At 40.0% G+C, this 14,374-nt stretch overlaps 1 protein-coding gene and 1 pseudogene across 1 annotated transcript in view; both read left to right on the top strand.

Moving 5' to 3' along the window:
- Positions 1-14,374, top strand: part of LOC120085932 (structural maintenance of chromosomes protein 1) — a 45,992-nt gene that overhangs the window by 22,678 nt on the left and 8,940 nt on the right. The window contains exons 8-11 of the mRNA XM_039042258.1: positions 1,365-1,489; positions 4,218-4,327; positions 4,409-4,516; positions 4,582-4,721. Of these exons, the coding sequence (XP_038898186.1) occupies positions 1,365-1,489; positions 4,218-4,327; positions 4,409-4,516; positions 4,582-4,721 (483 nt within the window). The remainder of the gene's footprint in view (positions 1-1,364; positions 1,490-4,217; positions 4,328-4,408; positions 4,517-4,581; positions 4,722-14,374) is intronic.
- LOC120085934 lies at positions 1,496-4,209 on the top strand (annotated as a pseudogene).

Below are 14,374 nucleotides of genomic sequence, written 5' to 3'. Positions count from 1 at the left end.
GGAATTCTTCTTCTGAATCACTTGAGTCAGAATTCCAACATTGTTTTTGGAGTAAAATTGATTTTCTTGCCTATACTAACTGTTGGTTTGTTTCTTGGAAATCTTTGCTAAAAAATAGTTAATTCTTGCAAAATCTTGAAAAATCTTTGGTTTTTTCTTTCTTTCTTGGAATTTCAAGTGGGGCTTAAATGAACCAAACAAAGGCTTGACTGAACTGAACCGACCTTAGATGAACCAAACCGATTTGGTTGAACTTGAATTGGTCTTGAACCGAATGTGTGAAGAAAAACCTTCACTACCTTGATATGAACATGATATTGATTGAATCTGGTCATCTGACGTGAGATCTCTAAACAACATACAACAAAGAAACCATTGAATCTCTAAACAACAAAAGTGGAGTGAGCAAATTGAGTCCTCATACGATGATTTGAGGAGCAAAGAACCCACAGAGAACGTGAGATCATATCTGGGCAAGGACCAACCCACAAATGGCTGATTTGATTTCACGGATCGTAGGCTTCTTGGTTGTCTATGATGGATTGTCGATGTGGGATCGAGACAAATCGAAGCTGAAAAAAAAACGATGACGGTGGGTTCTGAGACAAATTAGGTATGCGGATCTAGGAGCTCGTGGACAGACGACTCTGGTATGGTCGACGACAACGGCTAGGATGTGCAGCAGCAACAACTGTGACCTGATGATGGCGGGTTTTGTGGAGGTGGTGGCAGATCTGATGACAGTTGCTAGGGTTTGTGTAGCGATGGAGGCGGAGATCTGAGGCGACGACAACAGCGGCAGCGGTGGCTGGACTAGGGTTAGGGTTTTATTTTGGCTCTGATACCATGAAGTTTTTGGAGAATATTGGTTTTTCTTATTATTCAAAAGGACCCAATAATGGGTCATTATAATACAAGAGGAATTCCAACTAAGGAAATTAATTAAAAAGGAAATTACAACAAATCATAATTAAAATAATAATTAAGACAAATATATACTAAACACAAATCTACAGATTCTTTTATTTATTTTAAGAAAGTTCAGTTTTTCATAGTAAAAAAAAGTTAAATACAAAATGCTGATCATGTCATAGCAGGAAGGATATAGAAAAGTTCTGATTGAGAAGTTTTCACGAATAGAATGAAAATCCTCAACATGTCCTTGGAAAATTTTGGTATTCCTTTTCTTCCTCTTATTATGTTTCTAGCTTAGATGATAATTTATCCATGATCTCAATGCTTTTCAATTTTTTGTGCTTAACATGTCTGTTACTGTTATCAAATTTGATGTAATTTTATCAGTTTTGATCCTAAGGGTTTGGTGTACTTTATATAAATGCAATACTTTCGTGGCTGTCCTGCAGTATTTGAAAGAACAAAGGCTTCCTCCTCAGACATTCATACCTCTTCAGTCTGTTCGCGTAAAGCCTATCATTGAAAGACTACGTGATTTAAGTAAAAGTGTGAAGCTGGTGTATGATGTTATCCGATATCCTTCTATGATTCTATTACTTGGACACTAAAGGAGAAACACTTTTTTCTTTCCTATTTTATAGCCTTCATCCATGTTCTGTCTGATTTATGTTTAGAGGGTACATAGCTATGTATTAAGTTAAACATATATGTTGTTATATAATACTTAAATGAGAAAATAATCTTTACCTTGGTACATAGTTTAATTTTAACTATCGGGGGAGAATTAACTTCAAACTCATTTCATAAAATTTTAACTTCAAACCCCTCCGCTTCTTTTTCCTCCATTTGTACCACGGTTCAGATATGTGTTTGCAGTCTGTGGCCTCATTTTTCCGCTTTTGGGCGAGTATTATATTATTTTGGAGTTCTGCTTTAAAAACTTCCATGTTGATTGGAGGAGGGACCTTCATATCTCGATGCTTTGCCCTCCCCAGGGTCTTTCTTCTAGCCCTTTCTTCTATCTTCTATGTATTCATCGGCGTCGCGGTAGAGCAACTCTCATCGAACTCGAGAAGCAGGGCAAAGAGAGACAACCATGGGCCATATGCACAGTCGTGGTAAGGGTATTTCAGCCTCTGCATTGCCCTACAAGAGGACGCTGCCAAGTTGGCTCAAGATCTCTTCTACAGATGTTGAAGATAATATCTGCAAATGCAAAGAAGGGTTTGACCCCTTCTCAAATTGGTGGGATTGTTCGTGATTCTCACGGGATTGCCCAGGTCAAAAGTGATACTGCAAGAAAAATCTTGCATATTCTTAAGGCCCATGGACTGGCACCAGAGATTCCAGAGGAGCTCTATGACTTAATCAAGAAAGCAGTTTCCATCCGTAAGCATCTGGAGAGGAACAGGAAGGACAAGGACTCGAAGTTCAGATTGATTCTTGTGGAGAACAGAATTCACAGGCGCTTGCTCATTACTGTAAGAAAACAAAGAAGCTTCCACCAGTTTGGAAATACGAGTCCACAACTGCCAGCATCCTGGTGGCATAATTTTGAGTTAAGAGTGATTGGTGGCTATATGATTCTATCTGTGATCGGCCTCAATCATTGTGAGGTCAGGTGGATCAGTGAGAGTTGTGACTTGGTTTTTATTTATGGCATCAGTTTTGACTTCAGTTTTTATTTAGTATGTAATCTGTAGACTTATTTGGCCAGATTTAAAAGCAAATGAGAGAAGATTGCGTTGCCTTGATGGCACACGTTTCCTTTAAGAAAAAACATATATATCTTCTATGTATCCTCTCACTCTCCCTATCACCGCATTTTCCTTGCTTTGGAAGGTTAAGATTTCCAATAAGGTAAAGTTCTTTGCAAAGTAGATCTAGCATGAGAAAGGAAAAAGTTCATACTTCAGATCAGGGTGTAAAACCTTAGTGGTGTTCCCTTTGCAGAGGTGCATTGGAAGACCTTGGAGGCTTTTGGAGTTTCTTTGGTGTGGAATAGGGGCTGCAGGGCTATGATGGAGGGGTTTAATTGTATCCTTGGGGAAGGGTAGAATTCTTTGGCAGACTTGTTTTCATCGTTGTTTGGAGGAGGTTGGGGAGGAATTATAGGTTTATTTAAAGAGGTTGAGAGATCTGTGGAGGGAGTTGTGAGAGATTGTTAGGTTTAATGTCTTGGCTTGGGCCTTGGTGGACAAGATCTATTGATAACGTAATTGTCAGTTACTTGGATATTCTCATTCTTTTGTCTACAAAAGGAGCCACCATTGCAGATTGCTGGAATATGGAGGATCGAAGTTGGGATTTGGGCATTAGAAGAGGTACTTTTGACAGGGAGATAGGAAACTTGTTAGCTCTTTCCAAAAGGCTGTCTTCGTCCAGCTAAGTGAAGGAAAAGAAATGGGTCTTCGGTTATAAAAAAATAGGCACTTTCTCAATGAAGTCTATTTCTTTTTTAAATTTAGGTCAAAAGCCTGTTCGTGTGGATGCTCCTTTCATGGACCTAATTTGGAACTTCAAGTATCCAAAAAGGGTGAAGTTGTTTATATGGTCACTGACCTATAAAAGTTTGAATACCCATACCCAAATTCAAAAGACCCTAGGTGGTCTTTGTCCCTCTTGGCTGCTTGTTTGTGGTACAAGGAGAAAGAAATGTTAGATGACCTTTTCCTTCACTGTCCATATCCGTACAAATGGTGATCTATCATTTTAAAGAACATGGGTAGATGATTGGTTGGTCGAAGTTTCTTCTCGAGTTGGAGACTTAAAGACATGGCAAATGTTTTATGGAATTGTGTGGTTAGGGCACTCCTATGGCTGATCTGGACAGAATGGAACTAAAGGACCTTTGAAGATAAGATTTCTTCTTTTGTTTCTTTTTGTGATAGCGTGTATCGTATAACTTTTGTGTTCAAACCATGCTAAATTCTTTTGGAATTTCAGCCTTCTTTTAATTATAACAGATTGGAAGGGATAATCAAAGGAAAAAAGGGTGATAAACGGAGGGTAATAATCTCCTAAATATGATTCACTATGCTAAGTGTATGGGTTAGAAACTTTAGGGGTTAAAAATGGGATTTTCTCTTGAAATAACTTTGAATGTGTGGTTTAAATTTTTTATTTTTAAGAAATGGAGATCCATTATCTGATGTTTGATTTTCACTTTGCATTGTACTCATGTAGTTCTAAAATACTAGTGGGTAATGGGCAAGAAGATCTATGAATTTGTATGCTTAACAATCACCCTTGTGATTTTGAATTGGGGCCGGGAAGGCTATTTGTACCCTTAACAATCACACTTTTGATTCGACATTGGAGAAGGCAATTATATTTGCTGTGGGGAATACTCTAGTTTGTGAGAATCTTGATGAAGCCAAGGCTCTAAGTTGGAGTGGAGAAAGACATAAAGGTACGTTTAGTCAGTTTAAAATTATTTTTGTATAGCTCCATCAGGTGTATCTTATGGCTACTTTCTTTATGCTTGAACTAGTCGTAACCGTGGATGGTATTCTGCTTACGAAATCTGGAACAATGACTGGGGGTATTAGTGGTGGCATGGAAGCAAGGTCAAACAAATGGGACGATAAAAAGATTGAAGGTACTCAATCCATTCACTGATTAATATTTTCTGGAACTTTACCATTTATTGTTGCTGTATTTTAGGGCTTAAGAAAAAGAAAGAGCAGTATGAATTAGAGCTGGATGAACTTGGATCAATCAGAGAGATGCAACTAAAGGAGTCTGAAGCGTCTGGGAGGATTAGTGGACTTGAGAAAAAGATTCAGTATGCAGAGATTGAGAAGGTGATTACTCGCAAAATATTTTTATTATATATTGCGCTTCCACGTGGATGGGCAATATGCCCTTTTTAATCTCTCTAACAGACTTGGCACCCTCACAGTGTCAAAGTATCTCTCTTTGGGTTTGGCTAACCTCCCCTTTCATGTCTCTCTTTGCTTTCTGTATAGCTCTTTTGTCAATACTTACAATGAAATTTCTGTTTCCTGTAAAAAAAAAGAAAAAAGGGCAATTAACTGTGACAAACATGGAAACAGAAACTGACAAGGAATTGAAATATCCTACATATGTGAATTGCATGAGATATGTGCGTGCAATTAAAGTTATACGCAGAAATAATGGAGTGAAAGCTAGGAATTTGATCTTGAATTTTTTTTGAAAAGGAATTTAATCTTTAATAGAACTCCAAATGTACATCCAGATATTTGCATACTCCCCCTAATGCTAGATCACAAATTTTCAACTTTCCGGTCCTGGTTGGTAATGGTACAAATTCAGAAGGCTTTCTATGTGGTTACTCTGAAAACATTCAAACTTATTTAACAAAATCATTCGAGGATTTGGTTTTTTAGGAACATTAGACTCTTTCTTGGTTTGACAAATTTGAATCAGCATGTCTAAAGTCAACTTCTTGGTGATCTCTGTCAAAGACCTTTGCTGGATTTTCTTTATTGGATGTTTATCTTAATTAGCTTGGATTTATTTTTCCGATTACCTTCTCTGTACTGCTTGTTTGTCTGCTTTTTATTTTATTTGGGTTGTTTTCAAATATAGGAAAATGAACCAAAATATTTACAAATAATAGCAAAATATCACAGTCTATCTGACCGCAATAGACAGCAATAGACTACGATCTGTGTCTATCTGACAGACAGACACAGATAGTAGTCTATCGCTGTTTATCACAGATAGACTGTGATATTTTGCTATTATTTGTAAATATTTTTAGCAGTTTTGTCATTTAAAATAATTTCCTATTTTATTTAAATATTTTCCTTTATTGCTATATTATTCACGTGTTTTTTATATATGAACATTAGACTCTTTTAATTTTCTTAATGATTTTTTAAAAATTATTTTTAATTATTATTTTATTATTTATTTTTAACTCTTCATTATCATTTTTTTCAATCGTAGTTTCATTGATGGTATGAAATTACAAAAGGACCAACAAGTGCCGTGAGAGAATACGCAAATGCTATTTCATTGAGATATAAGAGATGTAAGATTGTAACCACAAAAAAGGAAGTTTACACCAAGAAAGTGTTGTCTACAAAAGTTTATAAAAAAAATTGAGTGAATTTTGTTCTCTAGTTTCAAAGCTACGATGATTCTATTCAATCCAGATGAGCCAAAAGTAGGCTTTGATGATGAAAGTCTGCATAATCGTTTTCTCCTCCTTAAATGAATGGCCAATAACAAGCATATTCCAGAGGATGAGGGGGTCATTAGGAAAAACCACTTGATAGTTGAAGTATGTCAAGTTTCTCATCCAAAAAGATTGGGCAAAGTCATAAAAAACTAGAATGTGTATAATGGTTTCACCGCAATGATGACAAAGAACACTAGCTCAGGGCAGACACAGTCCAAGGAGCCTTTTTGATAAGAACGTCGGTCATATTTGTTGAAATGGTGTTTTAACCTTAAGGGCGTTTTAGTCTTTTACTTAGCGTCTACTGTCTAGGGTTTCTCTCAGTTTGGTTATTTATACCTGTCCTGCGTTGAGTCTGTGTATTAGAAAATTAAAAAGAATAAAATTCTCTTATCGTGGTTTTTTTCTCTGATCTAGGTTTCCACGTAAATCTGTGTTTTTTCTTCTCTTCTCTTTTCAATATGGTATCAGAGCATGGCGACGAAATCATGGCCGTCATCGATGAGAACAAACCAGAGACTCTGACAGCAACCTCCGTTGGAATGGGAGGATCCATGAACGCTGGAGTTGCCACAGCCATACGAGAAGCCTTTGAGCATTATTTTCACGCTGCGCTGCCTCAACTCATCCGATCCATGTCAGATCCGAACTCCAGCCGGTGGACTCCCTCAGCAGACCCGACCGACCAAGCCCACAGATCCGATCGACGCACAGACCCTAGCTCCAGCGTTGCCGGCGTCTCTCTCCTACACAGCGATCGATCGAAGCCTCGCCATCCGCGACCCAACCGATCTCCCACGTGCAATTCTTCCTCAGATTCAGCGCGACCTAGCCGATCTCCCACGCACGATTCTTCCTCAGATTTAGCCGATGCAGGGAAAGCCGCCAGCCACGGGCGTTTTCGCACAGCCCGACTTCACCTCTGCTCGTGACTGCCGATCTTCAGCCGCCGACCTTCAGCCTCTGTTTTTGAGTCAGCCGCCAGCCCTAGCACCCATACCAGATCGTTCCTCTGCTGCGTGGATGACCCAACCTTCTCAGTCGGTCCAGTTGGTCCAACCGAACCCGGTTCAGCCGAACCAGTATGTTCAGCCCATTCCCAGCCCTTCTTTTGGTTCTTCCTCTAGCCAAAATGAAGCCACTTTTTCAGGGATTTATGGGCAAAACCAACCTATGGCAAATTTTGGTGGAATCGTCGGCTTTGAACAACAGTTAGCAAACTTACAGCAGCAAATATCGGCTCTTAGATCCACGACAAGTCCTGCAACTGGTTTTCATCCACAGCCACATTTGGACTTCTCTTTATGCTCAGAAACACTGGTAAATGCTTACTCTACTTTACCTGTAGCAAATATTATGTTTGGTTTTGTGGGAAACTCTGCAGGGATTTCTATTGGTGAGAAACTTAACGGCCAAAATTACTTCTCTTGGTCCCAATCGGTGAGAATGGTCCTTGAGGGACGTCACAAGTTCGGGTATCTAACTGGAGAAATACCAAGACCGAACCCCGGTGATCCCCAGAAACATATATGGAAAGTAGAGGATTCTCTTCTTCGCTCAATTTTGATAAACAGCATGGAACCCCAGATTGGGAAGCCACTTCTGTACTCAGCCTCCGCTCGGGATATTTGGGAAGCTGTCCAGAAGCTCTATTCGAAGAGGAAAAATGCCTCGCGTCTTTATACCTTGAGGAAACATGTTCACAAGTGCAAACAAGGGACTCTTGACGTAACGTCTTATTTCAATAAATTGTCCCTGCTGTAGCAAGAAATGGATTTGTGCCGCGAAGTCGTGTGGAATTGTCTTATCGACGGGGTTTAGTACTCAAAGATTGAGGAGGCGGACTGGGTGTATGATTTTCTGGCTAGCTTAAACCCTCAATTTGATGGTGTCCGAAGTCGGATTTTGGGACAGAGACCAATATCGTCTCTGATGGAAGTATGCTCAGAAGTCAGGTTAGAAGAGGATAGAACTAGTGCTATGAGTGGCACTAGCAGAACCAGTGCTATGAGTGGCACTTTCTGAAACTGATTTCTTGTTATGGCATTTTCGTCTTGGACATCCAAATTTTCATTATATGAAGTATCTGTTTCCACATTTGTTTTGTAATGTTAATATTTCATCTTTATCTTGCGATGTGTGTATTCGTGCAAAACAACCTCGGGTGTTTTTTACTTCCCAGCCTTACAAACCTTCCCAACCTTTCCACTTGATACATAGTGACGTGTGGGGCCCATCTAATATCACAACCGTGTTGGGTAAACGGTGGTTCGTCACCTTCATAGATGATCACACTCGTCTTACATGGGTGTTCCTTCTTATGGATAAGTCCGAAGTGACTACAGTCTTTCAGAAATTTTACACCACTGTCGAAACCCAGTTCAATGCCAAAATTGCTATCCTTCGAAATGACAATGGCCGTGAGTTCGTTAATCAATCCCTTCGTGAGTTTAAAACTCTAAAGGTATCATCCACCAGAACTCTTGTGCCTATACACCACAACAAAATGGGGTGGCCGAACGAAAAAACCGTCACCTTATTGAGGTTGCTCGGGCACTCATGATCCCTGTGTCCCTACCCTCGTACCTATGGGGAGATGCTGTACTCATTGCATCCCATCTCATAAATCGAATGCCTTCCCGAGTTCTCAAGTTCCAGACTCTCTTAGCCCATTTCAAAGAGTCCTTCTCTTTTACCCGTCTTTTCCCTGATGTTCCTCTTCGGGTGTTTGGGTGTATGGTTTTTGTCCATAATCATAATACCCAAAGTAAGTTCGCTCCTAGGGCCCAAAAATGTGTCTTTGTTGGGTATCCACTCCATCAACGGGGCTACAAATGTTATCAGCCGTCTTCTTGAAAGTACTTTATCACCATGGTTGCCACCTTTCAAGAAGATAAACCTTTCTTTCCCGTTAGTCCTCTTCAGGGGGAGACTTTGAGTGAAGAGGCTAACACGTTGTCCACTTATTCCATTCCCATAGACTTGTTTCTTGAACCCATTCCTGACACTTATAATCCTGGCCCACCCATTCCTGACAATCCTATCCTTCCTACAAAACAAGTTCCTTGGATAACCTACTATCGGAAGAATTTACGAAAGGAAGTAGTCCTCGAAATAGTTCCCCTTGTTGCTCCGCCGGAAGGTGTTCAAGAGTCAGAACCAGAGCCAGCTCAAGGTAACCATACTCTTGATAATAATAATTCTGTTGAAAGTAATGCAGTGAACATTGGCGATGCAGCGAACTCTGACAAAATTAGGGAGGATGAGAGTAATGAATTTTTCCCTGATGATGTTCGGGAGACTGAAAATGTGCAGCAGATGAATACAAAGGAAAAGGGTGACAAGACCAGTGAGATTGATGCTACCCAGGACTTACCAATTGCTCTACGAAAGGGAACGAGGTCCTGCACCAAGCAATCTATGAAAAGCTTCTTATCTTACAGTAGCTTGTCAATGAGATTCAAGGCCTTCACCACTAGTCTGGACACCGTGACAATTCTGGGAAATGTGTACAAGGCTCTGGAAATTCCTGAATGGTGAACCGCAGTCATGGAAGAGATGCGAGCCCTCAAGACCAACAAAACATGAGATCTAGTTGCTCTTCCCAGAGGTCACAAAACAGTAGAGTGCAAATGGGTGTTCACAGTCAAATACAAGTCTGATGGGACTCTCAACAGATATAAGGCCAGATTAGTTGCGAAAGGATTCACTCAAACGTATGGGGTGGTTTACTCAGAAACCTTCTCGCCGGTGGCAAAACTCAACACTATTCGGGTTCTCCTCTCTGTTGCTGTGAACTTAGACTGGTCTCTACATCAGTTAGACGTAAAAAATGCGTTTCTAAATGGTGAGTTGGAAGAAGAAGTTTATATGACTCCTCCTTCAGGGTTTGAAGCACAGTTTGGGAGTCAGGTTTGCAAGTTAAAGAAATTTTTGTATGGTCTGAAACAGTCCCCTAGAGCCTGGTTCGATCACTTCACTACCTTTGTCAAAACCCAGGGGTACATTCAGGGTCACTCTGATCACACCCTGTTCACTAAGAAATCAGCACCAGGAAAAGTAGCTGTGTTAATTGTATATGTTGACGATATTATTCTGTCAGGGAATGATTCTGTAGAAATTGACAAGTTGAAACAGAAGATGGCAGAAGAGTTTGAGACTAAAGATCTTGGTACTTTGAGATATTTCCTAGGCATGGAGGTAGCAAGATCAAAGGAAGGGATCTCGGTGTCTCAGAGAAAATATACATTAGACCTATTACAAGAGATTGGGATGACTGGATGTAAACCTGCAGATACTCTAGTTGAGATTAACAGTATTCTGGTAAATTCAATAGATGACGTCCCAGTGAACAAGGAAAGATATCAACGACTTATAGGGAAGCTGATATATCTCTCACACACCAAACCTGATATTTCATATGTAGTGAGTTTGGTAAGCCAGTTTATGCAAGCCCCGTATGTGAGACACATGGAAGCCATTACTCAGATTCTGAGATATTTAAAGTCAACACCTGGAAAAGGCTTGATGTTCAGGAAAAATGATAGAAGATGCATCGAAGCCTACACTGACTCAGACTGGGCCTGTTTTGCTACTGATAGGAAGTCAACCTCGGGGTATCGTACCTTCGTATGGGGAAATCTTGTTGCATGGAGGAGTAAGAAACAGGGTGTCGTGGCTAGAAGTAGTGCCGAAGCTAAATACAGAGCTATGAGCTTGGGTATCTGTGAGGAAATTTGGTTGAAGAAGGTATTAGTAGATCTTCATCAAGAGAGTCATGACCTAATGAGACTCTACTGTGACAACAAGGTTGCTATTAATATTGCTAATAACCCTGTTCAGCATGATAGAACCAAACATGTTGAGATTGACCGACATTTTATCAAAGAGAAATTAGACAACGGTAGCATTTGTGTTCCTATGTCCCATCCAATCAACAGATTGCGGATGTCCTGACCAAGGGGTTACCTAGATAGATGTTTGACACTTGTATTAGCAAGTTGGGCCTCATTGATATTTATGTCCCAACTTGAGGGGAGTGTTGAAATGGTGTTTTAGTCCTAAGGGTGTTTTAGTCTTTTACTTAACGTCTACTGTCTAGGGTTTCTCTCAGTTTGGTTATTTATATCTGTCCTGCGTTGAGTACTGTGTATCAGAAAATTAAAAAGAATAAAAATCTCTTATCGTGGTTTTTCTCCCTGATCTAGGGTTTCTACGTAAATCTGTGTTTTTTTTTTCTCTTCTCTTTTCAATAGTATTAATCTACCATGACTGACATCCAAAGACAGGACCAGGCTTCTTTTTTTTTTTTTGGGGGGGGGGGGGGGGGGGGGGGGATAGAACCTCCAAATATTTTTATTAAGAGCAGCGACAAGGTGTTGGGTGAGAGATTTGGTAGTGAAATGAACTTTTCAAGGTTCCATCTCCATGAATCATCCACAAAGGGTCTATCAGGGGGTTGTAGCGAAGTGGATAAAAGAGACCACTCAAGAAACTTGGCTGCATTAAGATTGCGCCTCAAACCAAGGTCCCACGATTTATAGTCATGATTCCAATAACGAGCAATGGAAGCCATCTTCTGGTTGAAAAGAGCAAATAATCTAGGAAAAACACTCTTAAGGGGAGAAGTTCCCACCCAAATATCATTCCAGAAGGATGTGGCTTCACCGTTGCCGATGACATTGACAATATTCCCATGAATGAGATCAATATGTTTAACGATGTATATGCATGGGCCTTTTGATTGCTCAAAGTATCTACCTTGTTGAAGGGGGATGCATTTTTAGCATCAATAAGGCATCTCCAAATCCACTTGGCCAATAGACTTTTATTCTTTAGATTAGTCAAATCGAGACCTCATTCAGAAATAGCTGAACATTTAGCCATTTGATGAAGTGAATTCCTTTTTCATCGTTATGACCGTCCAAAGGAAATTTCTGTATAGTTTCTCGATCCGATTAGCAACCTTGGAGGATACCTTAAAAAGAGAGAGGAAATAAGTAGGTAGATTGCCTAGGGCGGCTTGGATCGAAGTGACTCGAGCACCTTTGGTTTGATACCATTCCAATTATTAAGACACCTCTCAACCTTCTTGATGATGGGCTCCCAAAATGTGGAAGAGAGATTTACCATTTAGGGTATGGCTGAGACAAGTAGAGGGCCAAGAGTGAACCTTGCAGCCGAACGCATCAGCTAAAGATTTGATCGTGCTACTATCTAAATTAATGCCTATGAACTCTAATTAGATAATCCGTTCAAAAGACTGGATAATCTCGATTAGTCTTGTCAACTTTTCCCTATTGGGAGTGGAGAAAATGATTGTATCATCTGCAAATTGCAAGTGGTTTATGTGAAGACGTGGGTTTTTAACACCAAAACCTTCAATCAAATTAGAGTTAGACCCCTTCATTAGCATCTTACTAAGGCACTCAACCACCAATGTGAATAAAAAGGAGGATAGAAGGTCCCTTGCTTGAGGCCTCTAGTGGTTTTGATTTTGCCCCTAGGTCTTCCATTGATAACAATGGAGAAATTTGTTGATGAGATACATCCATAATCCATCTTCTCCATGTATTGCCAAAACCTTTAGCAACCGTAATATTGTCAAGAAACTCCCAATCCACCATATTAAAAGCCTTCTCAATATCAAGCTTGATCACAACTCTACCGGCCTTAGTTCTAAAATATAAGTCAATCAACTTGTTTGCAATTAGGGAGGCATCTCGTCAGACAAAAAGCAAATTGGTTCATGGATATAGTATGGGAGAGCAGTTTCTCAAGTTTTTCTAATAGCTGACCTTGTATAGGCATGTGGTAAGACTAATAAGACTAAAACTCCCATCCCTCTTGGCATCAATCTTTTTGGAGATCAAGCAAATATAAGTCTTGTTGAGATTGGCATCGATAATGGCTTTCTCAAAAAAGTCTTGGAATGCCCCTTTAATATGACACTTGAGGATGTTCCATTGCTTTTTAAAGAATTCTGAAGTATAACCATATGGGCCAGGAGACTCATTGTTGCCCAAGTTAGATATAGCATGCAATATCTCCATCTCAGTAAAGGGGGCTTCCAATGCAAGTGCTTGCACTGCGGTAAAGGGTCCCAATTGTCAATGTTAGGAAGAGTTACGATCACCTTGCTGTTTGTTTAGAGCTCACGGTAAAAATCAAGAAACACACTTCTATGTCATTGTCATCAACCAACCTGCAACCCTGCCTGGATAAGTTTCAATATAAGTGTTTTTCCTCTTCCAATATGATTTCATTCTGTGAAAGAATCTACTGTTTTCATCCCCATCCTTGGTCCATTTTTTCTTACATTTTTGTCTCCATATGATCTCCTAGATCCATAATCTCGGCTTTTAAAGCAATCCTTCACCGTTGGCTAGATGGATCAAGGCCGTGTGCTTCCTCAAAGCCATCAATGCAGTTGAGTTCATTTAGTAAGTCTGTCCTTTTGGTTTGAGTGCAACCAAATGTCTTTGTTCCATAATTTCAAGACATGTTTTAGATTTTTCAATTTTTTAATAAAGCCACGTCCAGCCCAATCAGAGGTCTGATTTTGAAGCCATCATCTCTTAAGTAAATCAGCAAAGGAATGACGATCCATCCACATTTACTCAAATTTAAAGTAACCGGGGCCCCAATTTTGCACTCCAAGAGTGAGATGAATAGGGTAATTGTAACGCCCCAGGCCCAAGATTTGAACCAGGATTGGGAATCCAGATTCGGTACCTGATGGTCCCGACATTCCCTGTGACTTGACAATATCGTCCTTACTTGTCTTGAATGCTTCTGAGAGTGAAAGTTGTCTCCATAAACCAACACGGGTCCTTTCAGTATGCTTTGTCTTGACTCACATGCTTTCTAGGAAAATTTCCAGGAGGTCACCCAACATAGAATTACTCTAAGCTAAGCATGCTTAACTATAAACTTCCTATGATTGAGCCATCGAAAAGGAAGGTGTACCTTGTTGGTATAGTAAGCGAGTTTCAATACTTTTAAACCTTTTTTGACCATACTTCCATATCCTCAGGATCCCTCAGATCCTTCAGATGTGATCTCGGTTCATTCATGTTTCCCTCCTAAATTCGGGGTGTTACAGTAATGATCTTGGATTGCGGTAGACACTTGACAATGCCACTCTTGAATTTATTAAGACAAGGACTAGAAATGAGAAAGCAATCAATCAAAGTCATACCAGGGGTTGCTTCGAAGTTGGACCATGTGTATTTACCATTCAAAAGAGGAGGGCCAATGAGAGTGCAATCATCAATGAATCTGAAA

Source organism: Benincasa hispida, chromosome 9 (genome assembly GCF_009727055.1).
Source record: "Benincasa hispida cultivar B227 chromosome 9, ASM972705v1, whole genome shotgun sequence".
In the NCBI taxonomy this organism is placed as follows: Eukaryota; Viridiplantae; Streptophyta; class Magnoliopsida; order Cucurbitales; family Cucurbitaceae; genus Benincasa; species Benincasa hispida.
This window is presented reverse-complemented; position numbering and strand designations above follow the sequence as displayed.